Raw genomic sequence first — 18,436 nt, forward strand, 5'->3', positions numbered from 1 at the left:
TAATTTTTCCGCTACGGCTTTGTCCTCCTTGATCGCCCCTTTAACACCATTTTCGTCCAGCGGCCCAACCGACTCTTTGGCCGGTTTCCTGCTTTTAATGTATCTAAAAAAATTTTTACTATGTATTTTTGCTTCCAACGCTAATTTCTTCTCAAAGTCCTTTTTTGCCCTCCTTATCTCCGCTTTGCATTTGGCTTGGCATTCCTTATGATCTATCCTGTTACTTTCAGTTGGTTCTCTTCTCCACTTTCTGAAGGATTGTTTTTTGGCTCTAATGATTTCCTTTATCTTACTGTTTAGCCACGCCGGCTGACGTTTAGTCTTTTTTCCCTTTTTTCTAATACGTGGAATATATTTGTCCTGAACCTCCAGGATGGTGTTTTTAAACAGCATCCACGCCTGATGCAAGTTTTTTACTCTGCGAGCTGCTCCTTTCAGTCTTTTTTTCACCATTTTTCTCATTTTGTCGTAATCACCTTTTCTATAGTTAAACGCTAGCGTACTTGATTTCCTAGTTTCACAGAGGATTGTCAAGCTTCAGTTTTACATTTGCCTCCTGCTTTGGATCCCGAATCCTCATATGTGGAATTATGTTCAGATTCTTTGTTCCATGATGGCCACTTCAGAGGTGCTACCTTGGGCCAGGGCACACTTGCATCCCCTGCAACAGACTCTGTGAGCTGCTGGTTGGCTCTGTCTCAGGATTACCAGTTACTCCTCCTTTGGATGCCTCTGGCAAGGCGCAGTATGACATGGTGGCTCTTTCTGGGGCATCTCGGTTCAACCATGCCGTTGGCGTCACCTCCCTGGATAATGATGGTTACCGATGCTAGCCTTTTGGTCTGGGAGATGCACTATCTTCATTGCAGTGCCCAGGGGCAGTGGTCCAAGCCCAAGTCACAGTGGCCCATCAGTTACCTGGAACTGAGAGTGATTCGTTTGGTTGTTAAAGCCTTTCTTCCACTCCTGCAGGACAATTCAGTTTGTGTGCTCTCGAACAACGTGACAGTGGTGGCCCATATCAGTCAGCAGGAGGGTACCCACAGTTTGGCCTTGGCGATGGAAGCTTGTCAGCTCTTTCTCTGAAAGTCACTTTGCAGCAGATATTGGCGGTGCACATCGTGGGCTCTCTGTGTGCAGGCAGATTTTCTCAGCCAGACCTTGTTGGATCCGGCAGAGTGGGAATTGTCATTGTCATCCTCCAGCATCATAACCCAGAAGTGGGGCATGCTGCATGCAGACCTTATGGTGACTTGCCGCAATGCCAAATTCTTCCAGTTCTTCAGCAGGAAGAAAGGATTAGGGTCAGTGAGCATCGATGCACTCCTTCAGCAGTGGCCAGAGTTTGTTCTCCTTTATGACTTTCCTCTGTGGCCCATGATCGATAGGGTGTTTTGTCTTCTGCATCACCAGGGTCTGGTCATTCTCTTTGCTCCAGATTGGCCGCAGTGTCCCTGGTATGTAGACCTGGTTCATCTTCTCGTGGACAAGCCCTTCCACCTTCAGATACATCCCGAGCTACTTCATCAAGGCCTGATTCCGATGGAGGATCCCTTCTGCTTTGGTCTTATGGCCTGGCTCTTGGCAGTTAAGGTATGCGAAAGAGGTGATTACAGCCCTGTTGCATACGTGAAAGTGCACTACCTCCTCAGTTGGGAGGCGGGGCTAGTGCTAGGCAGATTTCTACTGTCTGTGCCCTGAAATGGCAGATACAAATCAAGGTCAGGTATACACATAAAGTAGCACATATATCTTGTTGGGCAGACTGGATGGACCGTGCAGGTCTTTCTCTGCCGTCATCTACTATGCTACTATACACAAAGGTTTGGCATGTGTTTGAGCCATGGTGCTTTGAGATGGCATTCAATCCCTGTCAGGCTATGCTTCCACAAATCTTGGCATTCCTGCAAGACAGGCTAAAAAAGGGTTTTGCCTATAATATAGTTCGGATGCATTTGGCGGCTTTCTCTTACTTTCAGGGCTGTCTCCTCCATTCTTCTTTGGCTGCTCATCCCAGTGTGATCTGCTTCTTGAAGGGTGCTGTTCATCTTCACCCTCCACCTTAATCTTGTTCTTCGGGGGTTGCTGCAAGCATCTTTTCAGCAGTTGAAGAAAGCCATATTGACAGATATTACTCTGAAGACTGTTTTTTTCTGGTGGCTATTTTGTCCCATTAGGTCTCTAAATTGCAGGCTCTCTCTTGCAGAGACCCATTTCTTCAGTTCACAGAGTCGGGAGTTACTTTGTGTATGGCCCTGTCTTTCGTGCCTAAGGTGGTGTCATCCTTTTATGTCAACCAGCCTCTTTTTCTTCCCTCCTTCAGGGAGGTGGATTATCCCTCTGATTTCCATGCTCTGCACACCTTTGATGTTCATCGTGTGCTTATTCAGTATTTGCAGGATCATCTCTTCGTTCTGCTTTCTACTCCTAGAAGGGGGATGGCAGTGTCCAAGACAACAGTTGCTCAATGGATAAAACAGGCTATTTTGTACTCTTATCTTTTCTCTTACATACCACTTTTAGGAGCGCTTCATGTTCACTCTACGAGGGCAGTGGTGGCTTTGTGGGCAAAATCTACCTCCTTTTCGTAAGAAGACATTTGTTGGGCAGCAGCACGGTTGTATTTGTGTACTTTTGCGCTTCACTATTGTTTGGATGCCGCCGCTTGGGAGGGTGCTTCCTTTGCTCGATTCTGATTGGCGGGAGCAGCTTCTTCCCACTCGATGTGAGGACTGTGTTACTACATCCCACAAGTCTCTGGATTCATCTGCTGCTGACGCTAAGGAAGGAAAGCTATGTCTTACCTGATAACATTCTTTCCTTTAGCCACAGAAGATGAATCCAGCATCCCATCCCTTTTCTACAGTAGTGGTCGCTAGTTGAGTAGTTCCATTGTCTTTTGCAACTGTTTTTCTAATTTTCTTCTAGTTGTACTAGGTAACGGGGTCTGTAAGGAAGGAGATATGGATGTCTCTTATTTCCTTCTGCTTTGTTATAAGCTGTACTAACTGACCAGGAAAGGTACTGTCCTATAAGACAGGGTTCAGTTTAGTACTCTCTATCGCCATCTGCTGGTAGAGGTCACAACCCACAAATCTGGATTCATCTGCTGTGAGAAAAAGGAAAGAAAGCTATCAGGTAAGACATAGCTTTTCTGTAATAATACTAACAGAGACCTTTCTTTTGCATCACAGCGATCCTTTCCCTTTACGTGACTGGAATGGGACTGAGTCACCTCCAGATTCCCTCTGTATTGGAAGTGACATTTGTGACAACAGTGAATTGAATGATCCACACTATGATCAGAGTCTTCTAGAAAAACTGTTTTATTCTGCTCCTGTAAGTATTGTGTGGACGTGACAAAGTTGACTGGCTACGTGATCTGATGTGTTCAGTAAATACTGTGGAAACAAATATTGTGATTCCTTTATGCATATTTTAAATGTTACTACTTTTTTTAAAATTTAAAGTTTTATTGGGCAATATAAACAGTGCCAATCACAATAATTATAGCAACATCCTGAAGGCCTTGTTTGGCGACTTTAAGAGACAGCGTCTATTGTGAGATCAGCATTGCTAAGGAAGTTGTTATTCACTGTCCGCATTTGAGCGGATATTTATCTGGAGAGTTTCTCTTCAGTTTTGCTTTCTAAAGACCTTACTGCAGTAGTCAAGTAGAGGTTCTGGACATTCTATTGACCCCTAATGCAGGTGGACTATCGCCGAAACACGGCCCATGTCGGGTCTTTCATTAATAAAGTACTTGTCCCAGTCTTGAAGGCCCTTGTATGCTTTTTTTGCTTTGGTTTGGTTGGTGTACCCTTGATCCCTCTCTTGTCAAGGAACTAACAACTTCATCGACCTAAACATTTTTCAGTTTTACTCCAATTCCCCTCCCCTCTCATTCCCCCATCATCTCCTCTTTTTAACATGAAAGGGAAAGGGGATGGGATTTGATTTACCACCTTTCTGTAGTTACCATCAAATTGGTTTACATATTATATGCAGGTACGTATTTTGTACCTGGGGCAGTGGAGGGTTTAGTGACTTGCCCAAGGTCACATGGAGCTGCAGTGGGCATTGAACCCAGTTCCTCATGTTCTTGGACTACTGCAGTAACCCTTAGGCTCCTCTTCCAACTTGCAATTTCTCTTAGCCATTTATCATTTGTAACCCTCTTTACTTCTTTCTTTATTCAAGCCTCCTCCTCTCCCTCTCCCCATGCATCTTGCCCCTGACGGTACAGTTTAGTTTTATAAACACTCATAAACATCTCTCTCAATTTGCTCAACTCTTGTTCTTACTAGTGGTCTTCTTGCCTTTTCCTGATCACCTATTCCTCAGTTGATTTTTCTTTCTTCCATTTGTATATGCTTGGTGGTCTGTTCAAACTGTATGTTCTACTTAGTCTTTCACAAACGTGCTTAATTCCTGTTAATTTAGCTTGTTTTCAGTTAAGTGCTATATCTCCCTTTTTTGCTGCAATACATTATTTTGAAAATTCATATTCTCTTATTTATATCTGGTCTATAAGAATGTAGCAAGAAGGTTTTTGGTGGTTCTGGTATTGAATAACTCATTATTTTCTGCATAATCTTAATACAACTGTTCCAGTATCTATGCACCTCTGGGCATCCCCTCCACATATGAAGATAACGTTTCTATTTGTTCACACTTCTTCTAAAATTCATTTGCACTCTGTTTATATATCTTTCCCAACTGTTCAAATGTCAAGTGCCACCTGTAAAGCATCTTGAATCCTTTTTCAACTAAAGTGTCTGAAATGGAAATTTTCTTAATTCAAGAATATCCTCTTCATTAGTGTCCTTCCAGATCAGTTCAGACAAATGGGTAATCACCCGTCCCCCTCCCCCCCCCCCCCCCCCCCCCCCCCCGCCAGCAAATGGAGACTGAGAACTATAAGTATGATGTGCAGTCCCCAGTTCTTAAATGCCATCGAGTTGGTGTTGACTCATGGTGACCTTCAGGGAGGAATAGCCTAATGATGTAAAGCAGCTAGCAGTGAACTAAAGCAGAGGGTCGTTGCCCTGAACTGTGTTCAGTTTTCAGCTAATTGTTGATAGTGTGACATCCATGGCTGCTGTTATTATTGTATTGATCCATCGCATTGCTGGTTTTCCCTAGGTCATCGGTATTTCTCAGTCTGTAGTCTAGGCAAAAATTTGGTACATCAGTTTGGTTTCTTCAAAACAGGAAAGAAAAGTAGAAAGACAGTTATTTGGTGAAGAGCCAGGACTTGTTTTGGCTTGGCTACTTCCCTTCACCTCTCATATGCTTCTTCTGGGAGATTCTGTCTGCTATTGCGAGGAGGCAGACATGAATGGACAGAGGCTCCAAGTCTTTTGTGCAGCTGTGGCAGCCAAAGTTTTGAAAGACCATTTTTGGGGGATTTTAGTTCATAGAGGTGCTGGGTTTGCACCAACAGATGGCAGGATGACATTGCACGAGTAGCATGGCTGGTGCTGTGTGGTATGCAGTGGCTGCCGCCCTCAGATTTCTACAAGTGGCCAGCACTGCTTGTGCGATGACAACCGTCAGTGTAGGTACTGCGAACAGAGTGCTGTGTGGAGAGGGACTGCATGGGCAGGAAGACTGATGAGGTGTGGCAGTTAGTGGATCGCCTGACTTGATGGGAGATCTGATTTTGGTGGGAACTCTTCCATTTTGCACACTGCGCATGCAGACTTCCTGTTCTAAGCTGGGTGAGTTCTCAGGTGTTGAATGAATGCAGCAGGAAAAAGCAGGCAGCAGGGCAAGGTTTTAGTCTGGAGTGGCCTCATGCATCAAGCTTTTGCATGCAGAAGGGCTTGGGGTTAGGGGATAGTCTCCTACAGGGGCTGTGCTGCCACTGCTGGGGGATGGACCATCTGGAGCCAAAAAGGTGAGAATTTCCCTTGAACGGATCTTTAAAAGAGTTGTAGTTGCTGGGATCTGCAGATTTCATGGACCCAGAGAGTCCTGTGGGTTCCTGGAGAATGAGGAATTCCTGGAGAATATATCACTATGGTGTTTATTTGCCACAGAGAAGGAGTTAACTTTTCATAAAGCACAAGTGCTGGTGGTGTTGAAAATTTCAAAGGACAGCTGACAGAAGCTATGAAATCAGAGGCCGCACTCTTAGAAGAGATTAAGAAACCTTCCAGGGTAGTCAAGGAAATGGTTGCAATGGAGTTGGGCACTCCAGATGCAGGGTTGAAGGTGGTGAGAGCATAAGAACATAAGGGTTGCCATATTGGGACAGACCGAAGGTCGATCAAGCCCAGCATCCTGTTTCCAACAGGGGCCATACACTCTGACGGTCTCTGTTTTTGTGTCACATAGAATGTGAACCTCACTGAACCCTGGAAAGTGGATATTAGCGATATACAAGAATTGATTTGAGTTGAATTGAATGTTGCTTATCCTAGAAATAAGCAGTGGATTTTCCCCAAGTCCATTTTAATAATGGCGTATGGAATTTTCTTTTAGGAAGCTATCCAAACCTTTTTTAAACCCCACTTAGCTAAAGGCTTTTACTACATTCTCTGGCAACGAATTTCAGAGTTTAATTCCACATTGAGTGAAGAAATATTTTCTCTGATTTGTTTTAAATTTACTACTTTGTAGCTTCTTTGCGTTCCCCCTAGTCGTAGTATTTTTGGAAAGAGTAAACGAGCGATTCACATCTACCTGTTCCACTCCACTCATTATTTTATAGATTTCTATCATGTCTCCCCTCAGCAGTATTTTCTCTAAGCTGAAAAGCCTAGCCACTTTAGCTTTTCCTCATAGGGAAGTTGTCCCATCCAGGAAATTATAGACCGGTGAGCCTGATGTCAGTGCCGGGCATTTGCCTCTTTCCTTGATGGGTAGGATCTTGTTTTGCATGGTTCTGTTTCCTAAATGACTCTATGTTCTTCAAATCCTTCCCCTGCAGCTGCTGAATAAGGACATACTCAGCCTGTCCCAGCTGATTTCTAAATTTTGTTGGGCGGGTAAGAAGACCAAGATCAGATATAATTGGCTAGTGGGTAGTTGAGCTTTGGGTGGACTAGGGATTCCAAATCTTAGGCTGTACAATCAGTCCTGTTTAACTAGACATTTATATGTTTGGCTATATCACGGTCAGGATTATACACCATATTCGTATGAAGTAGCTTTCTTTTCAGCCTACCATCTTACTTTATTAGTAAGAGTGCTCTACAGGGTACTCCTGAAATCATGGGGTTGAAGTGTACTACTTTGACCGTTAAGGGAAGCATGGAAGTTTCTAGTTTGCTTATTGGGCTTTTTGTCAAGTGGGAAGCATGAGATTTGATCTTATTGGAACTTATGTTTGTGCAGGCGAGGGTGCTGACACCATTGAATGACCTTATTGATTTGGAGATTAGGGAATGGGGAGACCAGTTTGCCTACTGTCAGTTAAAACATTATGTTCAAAGCGTAAATGGGGGAGCCCAGGGGTTACAGATGTGGGATTGTTTAAGAGCTTTCTTTGCCTCTATCTCAAAAGGAAGTTGTCTATATCTGATATTCATAAAGCGCTTAGTGGGCGGGTAGCAGGGAAGACTTGGAGTTGGTAAGAGGCAGATGGGAACAGGACCTAGGGCTTTCAGTACCAGATTGCGATATATCACTCACTTTAAAAAGTATTCCCAAGGTGGTTATGACCTCAGTTTTACAGGAAACACATTTCAGAATCTTGCATAGAGCTTATATCTCCCAATTAGAACTTTTTCACGTTGGGATGGTGCCCTTCACTCAATATATAAAATGTTTGGCTGCAGAGAACTCTCCCCCCCCCCCCCCAATTCTCTTTGGGGCTTTGCAAAGGTGCAATACATTTGGACAACATTGGGACAATTTTTCAAAGTCTTTGACTCCACATGTCTGCTTGCTAGGCAAGGTAGAACCTCGAGAATTTTGGGGGGGGGGAGGGTCAGTTTTTTCTGTTTTGGAAATTGAGGCTGGTGGATCTTAAGTGTTTTATGCAAGTGGATATCCACAGATCCTCTTTCATTCTGGAGCTGGAGGAATCGGATTCTTAACCTGGCCATTTGGGAAACTGGAGATGCCTCAGTTTTACACAAGCGCACTCAGAAGATTTTGACCATTTGGGATTCCTGTATTCAGTTGCTATCCACATCAGGCTGTGCTTATTGCTTAATAAATTGAGATCATGAGTGTTAATTGAGGGTGGACAGCAAGGTTTGGGACGAGTTTTCTGTGGTTATTTGTGGGGGGAGGGTTCTGTTGGTTACTGGTTAGGTTGTTGAGTTTCCAAGAACAAAAGTTTCTTAGACTTTTTTTGTATTGGTTGTATAGTGGATTGTCATAAAATAGAAGGTTAGGGGTGGACTGGGGTTTGGGTAGGAGCGGAGGGGATAAAACTGTTAAATGTTTGATGACAGAATTTATCATGCTGAGATTAGTGTTTCATTTGACATTTGATTTTCTGTTCTCCTGTGTTGTTGAAAGTATTTATTATGCATTACCATCAATAAAATATGTTGAAACATAAAAAATATATTCTTGTAGAATCAAAATTATTATTGAAAATTATATATGTAAGCCTACAATCTTTTGGTGGCCCCCTGGAGCTTTCACTTTACAGCCCTTTACATTAAAAAGGTTGCAGACCACTGCTCTAGGGTATACATATTCAGTTTCTCAAGTTTCTTCTCATACGTCTTTTGGTCCAAACCCTATATTATTTTTGTTGCTTTTCTTTCAAGCACTTCAAGTCTTTTTACATCCTTAGCAAGATACGACCTCCAAAACTGAACATAATACTCCAAGTGGGGCTTCACCAACAACTTGCATACTGGCATCTTTTCTTCTGCTGGTTATACCTCTTTTAATGCAGCCTAGCATCCTTCTGGCTACAGCCACTGCCTTGTCACATTGTTTCCCCGCCTTGCGATCCTCTTGCACATTCAGTGGTGTTCTACCCTATTTGCTTCTTCCCAGTCTTTGGTTATGGTGCCTTGGTAGGTGTATTCTTTTAAATCTAATATCTCAATTACAATTGCAGTTGTTCTTGGAATTAGAGCTGGGAGGATTGGGTCTACCAAATCTGAAACTATATAATAATGCTTGTTTATTAAGATATATTAGAGACTGAATGCTTGAAAAGCAGCAATTTACTTATTCTGTGCCTTACCATTTTCATTGTTTATTACATAAACCAAGCAGTAGGCTCCCCTATAATCTAAAAGGAAATGTCCTATTTCAACCATTGCGAGCTGTGTGGAGGGTGCTCATATAGAAAATGGTGGTAGATCTGACTGTAATTGACAAGATCTTCCTGAGTTTGGCTAATCCTACATTTGCAGACTGGGAGATAAATTATGATAAACTAAAAACAGCATAAGTACATAAGTAGTGCCATACTGGGAAAGACCAAAGGTCCATCTAGCCCAGCATCCTGTCACCGACAGTGGCCAATCCAGGTCAAGGGCACCTGGCACGCTCCCCAAACGTAAAAACATTCCAGACAAGTTATACCTAAAAATGCGGAATTTTTCCAAGTCCATTTAATAGCGGTCTATGGACTTGTCCTTTAGGAATCTATCTAACCCCTTTTTAAACTCCGTCAAGCTAACCGCCCGTACCACGTTCTCCGGCAACGAATTCCAGAGTCTAATTACACGTTGGGTGAAGAAAAATTTTCTCCGATTCGTTTTAAATTTACCACACTGTAGCTTCAACTCATGCCCTCTAGTCCTAGTATTTTTGGATAGCGTGAACAGTCGCTTCACATCCACCCGATCCATTCCACTCATTATTTTATACACTTCTATCATATCTCCCCTCAGCCGTCTCTTCTCCAAGCTGAAAAGCCCTAGCCTTCTCAGCCTCTCTTCATAGGAAAGTCGTCCCATCCCCACTATCATTTTTGTCGCCCTTCGCTGTACCTTTTCCAATTCTACTATATCTTTTTTGAGATACGGAGACCAGTACTGAACACAATACTCCAGGTGCGGTCGCACCATGGAGCGATACAACGGCATTATAACATCCGCACACCTGGACTCCATACCCTTCCTAATAACACCCAACATTCTATTCGCTTTCCTAGCCGCAGCAGCACACTGAGCAGAAGGTTTCAGCGTATCATCGACGACGACACCCAGATCCCTTTCTTGATCCGTAACTCCTAACGCGGAACCTTGCAAGACGTAGCTATAATTCGGGTTCCTCTTACCCACATGCATCACTTTGCACTTGTCAACATTGAACTTCATCTGCCACTTGCACGCCCATTCTCCCAGTCTCGCAAGGTCCTCCTGTAATCGTTCACATTCCTCCTGCGACTTGACGACCCTGAATAATTTTGTGTCATCGGCGAATTTAATTACCTCACTAGTTATTCCCATCTCTAGGTCATTTATAAATACATTAAAAAGCAACGGACCCAGCACAGACCCCTGCGGAACCCCACTAACTACCCTCCTCCACTGAGAATACTGGCCACGCAATCCTACTCTCTGCTTCCTATCTTTCAACCAGTTCTTAATCCATAATAATACCCTACCTCCGATTCCATGACTCTGCAATTTCTTCAGGAGGAAAAGGTAAGGGATATTTTCAGTGAGATTTTGGAACATGATATATTCATATTTGGGTTACCTAGAACCCTGTGTAAATTTGAGGACCAAAAGGATATGGAGGAGGTGACTCAAAGGTGGGAATACGACCTAGGGGTTCGCTTGGCAGATTGGGACATTCTGAATAACATTAAGGGTATCCTTCCATGGGCTCACATCTTGCTTCTGGGAGTGCTACTTTAGGATACTGCACAGAGCCTATTTCTCCCAAGCACAATTGTGTAACCTGGGAGAAATATTGTCTCCTTTTTGCACCAAATGTCATTGAGCTGAAAATACTTTGTCACACATTTTGGGGCTGCTCAATGATTATGTGTAAATATCTTTATTAAATTCACATTATGAAGAAATGTAAAACTTAATGCACAACAAACACCCAAAGACCCATCCCAACCCTTTATCTTCTCCCTATCACTCCCCCCCCCTCAAAACAATCATAGACAATTCCCCCATCGTGCCAAAATCACCTGCAAACACAAAGCTCTAATGTTTTCAGGAGAGCAGAGCGCACACATGAGGATAGGTAGCCAAATATGCAGACCAGGTGTGCAAGAAGTTTCTACATCCCCGGCCTGATTTCGTGTCCAACTGCTGCTGCTTGATGATTAAACAATTTTGGGCTGCAATAACCCATTATATGACCATTGCTCTAGGTTGCAGTCTCCCCAGAACAATTGCTATTGGATAAACAGGGGCCATTTAGAGGGAAGGATGGGGGGGGGGAGACTATTATTTTGTAAAATAGCCAAGTTGCAAGGAAATGTATTCTAAAATCATGGATGTTTCCTGAGGAGGCCTGGGGTTTCTCCAAACAGAAAAAACAATATTTATTGGTGTGGGATTCTTACATGCAAACACTTTAGCCTGAGGGGGCGCAGCCTTATCCCTAAACACCTTATGATAACGTGTAATAGTGACTAGTACACCAGAAGGATAATGGATAGATAGGGGCGGGAGAGAGGGAAGTAGGGGCTTTATGTCCGTGCTTTTAGGCTTGGTTGGTCATAGGAGCAAAAGACATCCATTTGCCATTGCTGGAAGTTGCAGATTACAGAGGAGTTTGGAAGTGGGGGGTGAGGATGGGTAGATGGGCCTGAAAAATCTTGGAAGGGGGGAGATAAGTTGTAAGAAGGGTTGTAATGCTTAAGATGTTCTTTTCTTTGTCTTGTTTTTATTGAAGATATGTTCCTCAATGAAACTGTTGTTGTTAATATGGAGGAGGGGGTGGAGGGTTAGGGTAGGGAACTATTGAACAACTTGTTTGATGTAGGATCAAATACCACTTTCTTTGTTCAATAAAAATTGCTTTAAACCAAATCTACTATCTCTCTCTCTCCTTGTTGCCATCACCAACTGCTTTGGGGAGCTTCATTGTGAGAAAGACCTTTGTTACTCACAGATGGGTCTGGATTGCCTTATTTTTGCAGGGTGGTTAGACAAAGCTTAGAGCTCAGATGTCCATCTAGTCAGCTGATGTCACTTTCTCCCTGGATGGCGAGGTTTTGAATGATAGGGGCTGAGCGAGTGAGTAGTGGGGTAGTGAGTGGCGGAGGCTTCATTGAGTGAGTGGATAAAGCCATTGTGAGGTATTTGTGTGTATGTGTGGTGTTATGTGTATACTTGTAGCTGTAGAGAGGGTGCAGATGAATGTGTCTGGGGAGGATGGAAGTGCTCAATCCAGCTCCCTTTTTCCCTTTCATGTTTTCTACCCTTCCTCCTCCCCACCCTCCCACTGTTTCCTATCACCTTCTGGCTAAAGATTCCTTCAGATCTTAGGGTAGTGGGCCAGGGGTCCCCACCACTGTTCTGCTTATGCCATGATCCCAGACCATCTTATCTCTGTCTTCTGGTGGCAGGGCCATGGATACTTGCCATTTTTCCACTTCAGGTCTTCTGGTGTAGGTTTCCCTGGACTGGAAGGAGTTGGGTCCCTTCCAAAACTCTTGCTTTTGCCGCTGCTACTGGTGCCTTGCTCTTCCTGTGCTGCAAGTGTTGGAGTCCCCCTTCTCCATTGTCTGCTGGATTCAGTTCCTTTGGAGATACCAACAAAAGTTTGAAATGCTCACTTTTAAAGTTCCTTATCAAAGATGGATGTTTTGAGCCTTCACTGATGGCATTGGCAGAGTAGCTACAGAGTTACACTTGGTAGACCAGAAATGATGTAAATTTACCTGATGCAAGTGGTCAGGAAAGAATGACCTGGTGGGTTGGTTTTGACCCCTAGGCCTTAGTTTCCCCTCCTGTGCCTTACCGGTATAAAAGCTGCTTGATCGCTGTGCACAAGCTGGGAAATGGTATTCTGTATCCAGTTGGTTGGCCCCTTTGGTATAACTTTGGCAGTAGCAATCAGCAAAGATGGAGACCAAAAAATGAAACAAATACCCTCTGGTTTATGATGCCTATGAATGAGCATAACGTCTTGGGACATGGAGCTAGGAAGTGATATATTGTCCATTTTGATACTAAGGACTTTTTATATATAAGCAATGAAATGTACAGTACAAAACATCCTTGCTGCAGGGATCTGTTGAGGTACATAAAACTGACTTAAGGATTAATACTGATTTTTCTTTTATTCTGCAACCTTTAAGAAATCCAACAGCAGTCTAAGTGATTTTCTCAGCGATGAAGATGATGGTGAAGTTCAAGTTAATAGAGAAACAATGAAGAAAAGTGTTCAAAGAAATGGCTCAGGTGACCTCTCTATATCTCAGAAGGCATCTGACTCACAAGTGCATGATCTGAAAGAAATGGAAGCAGAAAAAAACACAAGGTAAAGTGCTATACGCCAGAAGGGCATAGGGAGATAGATGTGGGAGAGAGCTACAGTGACAAACATGTGAATTAATGTTACTTATATGAAGCCAAAAATATTTTTAAATTCATAATTTGTAAATAAAAATAATGTGAATATTTGTAAAATGTGTTCTTCCTTATTGTCTACCAGAGCAGTCTAGACATATGGATTATGTACCTCTAGAAGCACAGGGAGACAGAGTACAAAAGGTTGAGAGTTCTGCCCTCTAAAGGGCACTGTCCAGCTTGCTTCTCCAAACCAATATTCTCTGTCTCAGTCAGGTGGTAGGTGGGTTATCCATGCATCTGCAGTCTGATATTTTGTGGGTGCTGCAAGTTCCTAGTTGGAGAACTGGGTGTCTAGTTGATATGGACAGTGCAAGGGACATATGAGCTTCTCTTGAAGCTTGTATGAGGAATCCAGGTTCCTCTCCCTGTCCAGGGTTCTAGAGCGCCATCGGTCTTCCTGGGGTGTGTCTTCCCTCCTAAGAAAGTTGTGACAGTGCTGTCATGAAATGCCTAGCCACCTGCCTGGGGTTACCTCATGGCCACTTAGAGGGTCTATCTCCAGCACAGCTCAGGTCAACCTGCACCTGCTGCTTGTGCTCTACACTTCCACCCTCCTCCCACTGACTGGGTCACAACCACCTCTGGGCAAGCCTTCCTCTCTCAAACTATCCCCAGTGATTTCTAGGTTACTGGAGCCACAGTCCCAGTGGCCCCAAAGTTTCTAGAAAACACTCACCCAATACACAAACCACCAGGATTCTTTATCAATCCAGACAAACAGGGCGAACAATTATGTTTATTCTCTTAAAAATATTGAACAGTGGAACAAAAGAGTGCAAATAGGCAAATAATAACAGGTAACTGAAATATAGATAAATTATAACACCAATTAAACATTTGCATACTGGCTAAACAGTACCCTGGGAAGGTCAGGACATATAATTCACAGAGCCTCAGCAAAGAGATCTGTCTCTCTTTCTTCCTGGCTAAGACTGAAGCAACAGTCAGCACCTGCTAGTTAATTTTCAAAACTCCAGGGAAATCAGAGCCCAACACAATCAAGTTTCAATTTAAAACTGGTTACATCACTACAGACACTTTCTATTATCTGTGTGCCAAATAAAGAAAGACAAGTCAGTCCTCTGTAACCGCTTTAAGCATAAACATGCACCATCTGCTGGCCAAATAGGAGAAATACATTCCAGAACATAATGCAGGAAAATATTCAATACTTTTTACATGCTTAAAACACACTGTTTCTTCACAAGTGCCCGTTGACAACATCCTTATGACTGCATAATTGAAAAATTGAGAGACCGCTTTCACTGTGTAGGTTGTTCTTAAGAAGGTGAACCCCTTGTATAGAGTCTGTTCTCAAAAGTGCCAGAAGTTTGAGGACCTGTGCCTTAGCTACCCCTGGCAGGAATCTTGCATTCTGGAGTCTTTTGGGAGGGAAGTGTTTTCAGGGCTCAGTGCTCATTTCCCACATCCAGTCTTACCAGCTCTACATAGTCATGTATTGAAGAACTTGGTATACAATGTGCTTAAGTTTTTGGACACTCTCCTCTTGGAGCAGACTGCAGAGCTTCCCCAGCTTTCAAGTAAGCAGGAGTATCGAAAGCACGTAGCTTGGATAACTTTTGATACTTTTGACTGGCAACCAGGCTTTCTGCCATAGGTATTGGTATGGACAAGAAAAAGAAAGGGATCAAGAGTACACCAACGAAACCAAGCAAAAAAAGCACACAAGGGTCTTCAAGACTAGTACATCTACTTTATTCATGAACGGCCTGACACGGGCCGTGTTTCGGCGATAGTCTGCCTGCGGCAGAGGTCAAGAGTGTCCAGAACCTCTATTTGAATATTGCGGACAGATCTTTAGAAAGCAAAACCAAAGAGAAACTCTCTGGATAAGTATCCGCTCAAATGTGGTTAGTGACTAATAACTTCCTTAGCAATGCCGATCTCACAAAAGATGCCGTCACTTAAAGAAAGCCTCCAAACAAAAACTTTAAGATCTTATCCTTACCAGGCAGCTAATCTTTGGAAATCTCTTCCTATTGAGTTTATTTATTTATTTATTTTGCTGCATTTGTATCCCACATTTTCCCACCTACTTGCAGGCTCAATGTGGCTTACAATATAATACAATCACATTGATGGAATAGAAATCAGAGTATATATAATAGATAAGGTGCATAGGAATATTATGGTAATCATATTAACGGAGAAGAATTTCAGAATTATTGCTGTTAAGGTTCATACGAAAATTATGTTGATTAAGAAGTGGGTAGATGGATAACAACATAATATAATGATATCAGGACAGGGTATGATTATCAGTAATTAGGGTGTAAATAAAATAGGTAAAATAAAAGAGTTAAGATTGTTCTCCGAGGACAAGCAGGCTGCTTGTTCTCACGACTGGGTTGACGTCCGTGGCAGCCCCCACCAACCGGAAGAAGCTTCGCGGGACGGTCGGCACGCAGGCCACGCCCACCGCGCATGCGCGGCCGCCTTCCCGCCCGTGCGCGACCGCTCCCGCCAGTTCCTTTTTTTCCGCGCCTGGAGAGAGTCGTGCTTTGCCGCTCTCTCTACTTCAGCCGCCGGACTCTTGCGATCGCGTATACGCGGATCGCGCTTCGTTAATTTAATTTAATTTCCTTTTATTATCTTTTCTTTTACAAAAAAAAAAAAAAAGACTGCGCGTGTGGAGCACGCGCTCCCCTTTTCCCTCGCTTCTAGCGGGGACGCCTCGTTGCGGCCTAGTGGCCGCTCGGTCGGCTAGTTTTTTCGTGGTGTGATTTTAGCCACCATTGCCGACTTTGACTTCGCCGACGCGATTTTTCCGTCGATGTCCTCGAAGGTCCTGAGTGGATTTAAAAAGTGTGGTCGCTGCGGCCGGCCGATCTCGCAGACCGACACCCACGCTTGGTGCCTCCAGTGCCTCGGGCCGGAGCACAATCTCAAGTCGTGCGCGCTGTGTCTCGGTCTCCGGAAACGGACTCAGGTTGCGAGGCAAGTTCTGCGGGACCGTCTTTTTGGAACTTGCGCCGGCCCCTCGACGTCGACCTCGACGGCATCGGTATCGAAGGCCGGATCTTCGGTACCGGTATCGATGCCCGAGACATCGGCACCGATGGCAGCGACCCCAGGAGAACAGGTCCCGTCGGCCCGCCGGTCCGCCGGTGAGAGTGGGGTTGAGAGGCCGCGTGGGCTGTCGGCCCCGGTCACTCCCTCAGCTCGTGAGCCACGGGACCGAACCCTGTCGGACCCGGTACCTCGAGACCGAGGGGGATCGACCTCCTCCTCCTCCATGCCCTCCGGCGCCGGTGACGTGCACCGGAAAAAAGACAAGAAGCGCCGTCACCGGGAGCCCTCGGTGCACCCTGAAGGGGAGTCGACGCCGAAGCGTCATCGCAGAGAGGAGAGATCTCCGTCGGTGGTGGAGGTACCGACGCGTCGGGGTTCCGGCACCTCGGTGCCGTCTCCTGGCCCCCAGCAGCTTCTGGCACCGACACCCTTACCGGCCCCACCGCCTTTCCCGGCAGCGGGCCTGGACGAGTGCCTCAGAGCCATCCTTCCGGGGATCCTGGAAGGGCTGATGCGCCAGGCTGTGCCGGCGTCGGGGGTGCTTGCGCCCCCGGCGCCGATGACTGTGGCGCCGGTGAGCTCTAGCCCGGCGCCGGGGCTGTCGACACCGCCGCCGCTTGCGGTGCCGGTCTCGACCGCCACGCAGGTGGAGTCCCCGTCGACGTCGATGGAGGGAGCTCCGTCCCCGCCGGCGCGGGAGTCCACCGCTCGACGACACCGAGGCCTCGGTGCCTCGACGTCGAGCCGGGCCCGGTACCGGACTCAGCTACATGAGCTAATGTCCGATACCGAGGATGAGGACTCGTGGGGGGAAGAGGAAGACCCGAGATATTTCTCCTCAGAGGAGTCTAAGGGCCTTCCCTCGGACCCCACGCCGTCACCGGAGAGGAAGCTCTCACCTCCTGAGAGTCTCTCCTTTGCCTCCTTTGTGCGGGATATGTCTATAAGCATTCCCTTTCCCGTGGTCTCTGTGGAAGAGCCGAGGGCCGAGATGCTCGAGGTCCTCGACTATCCATCACCACCTAGAGAGTCCTCCACGGTACCGCTGCACAATGTCCTGAAGGAGACGCTGCTTCGGAACTGGGTGCGACCACTAACTAACCCCACCATTCCCAAGAAAGCAGAGTCCCAGTACAGGATCCACTCTGACCCAGAGCTCATGCGGCCCCAGTTGCCCCATGACTCAGCGGTCGTGGATTCTGCTCTCAAGAGGGCACGGAGTTCGAGGGATACCGCCTCGGCGCCCCCGGGGCGGGAGTCTCGCACTCTGGACTCATTTGGGAGGAAGGCCTACCAATCCTCCATGCTCGTGACCCGCATCCAATCTTACCTGCTCTATATGAGCATCCACATGCGGACCAATGTGCAACAGCTGGCGGACCTGGTCGATAAGCTCCCGCCGGAGCAGTCCAGGCCATATCAGGAGGTGGTCAGGCAGCTGAAGGCGTGCAGAAAGTTCCTGTCCAGGGGGATTTTTGACACCTGTGACGTGGCATCTCGTGCTGCGGCCCAAGGTATAGTGATGCGCAGGCTCTCATGGCTGCGTGCCTCTGACCTGGACAACCGCACCCAGCAGAGATTGGCTGACGTCCCTTGCCGGGGGGATAATATTTTTGGCGAGAAGGTCGAGCAGATGGTTGACCAACTGCATCAGCGGGAAACCGCTCTCGACAAGCTCTCCCACCGGGCGCCTTCAGCACCCGCCCCCGCGGGCGGGCGTTTTTCCCGGGCTCGGCAGGCTGCACCCTATTCTTTTGCGAAGCGTAGGTACAACCAGCCGGCCCGAAGGCCTCGTCAGGCACAGGGACAGCCCCAGCGCGCTCGTTCCCGTCAACAGCGTGCGCCTAAGCAGCCCCCTGCGCCTCCACAGCAAAAGCCGGGGACGGGCTTTTGACTGGATCCACGGGAACATAGCCGCCCTACAAGTG

The 18,436-nt window shown here is 45.9% G+C and overlaps 1 protein-coding gene across 1 annotated transcript in view; it reads left to right on the top strand.

Moving 5' to 3' along the window:
* LOC115459081 (C2 domain-containing protein 3-like) overlaps positions 1-18,436 on the top strand; it is a 110,326-nt gene that overhangs the window by 54,467 nt on the left and 37,423 nt on the right. Inside the window, exons 8-9 of the mRNA XM_030188944.1 lie at positions 3,195-3,339; positions 13,202-13,383. Of these exons, the coding sequence (XP_030044804.1) occupies positions 3,195-3,339; positions 13,202-13,383 (327 nt within the window). The remainder of the gene's footprint in view (positions 1-3,194; positions 3,340-13,201; positions 13,384-18,436) is intronic.

This window comes from Microcaecilia unicolor, unplaced genomic scaffold (genome assembly GCF_901765095.1).
Source record: "Microcaecilia unicolor unplaced genomic scaffold, aMicUni1.1, whole genome shotgun sequence".
Lineage (NCBI taxonomy): Eukaryota > Metazoa > Chordata > Amphibia > Gymnophiona > Siphonopidae > Microcaecilia > Microcaecilia unicolor.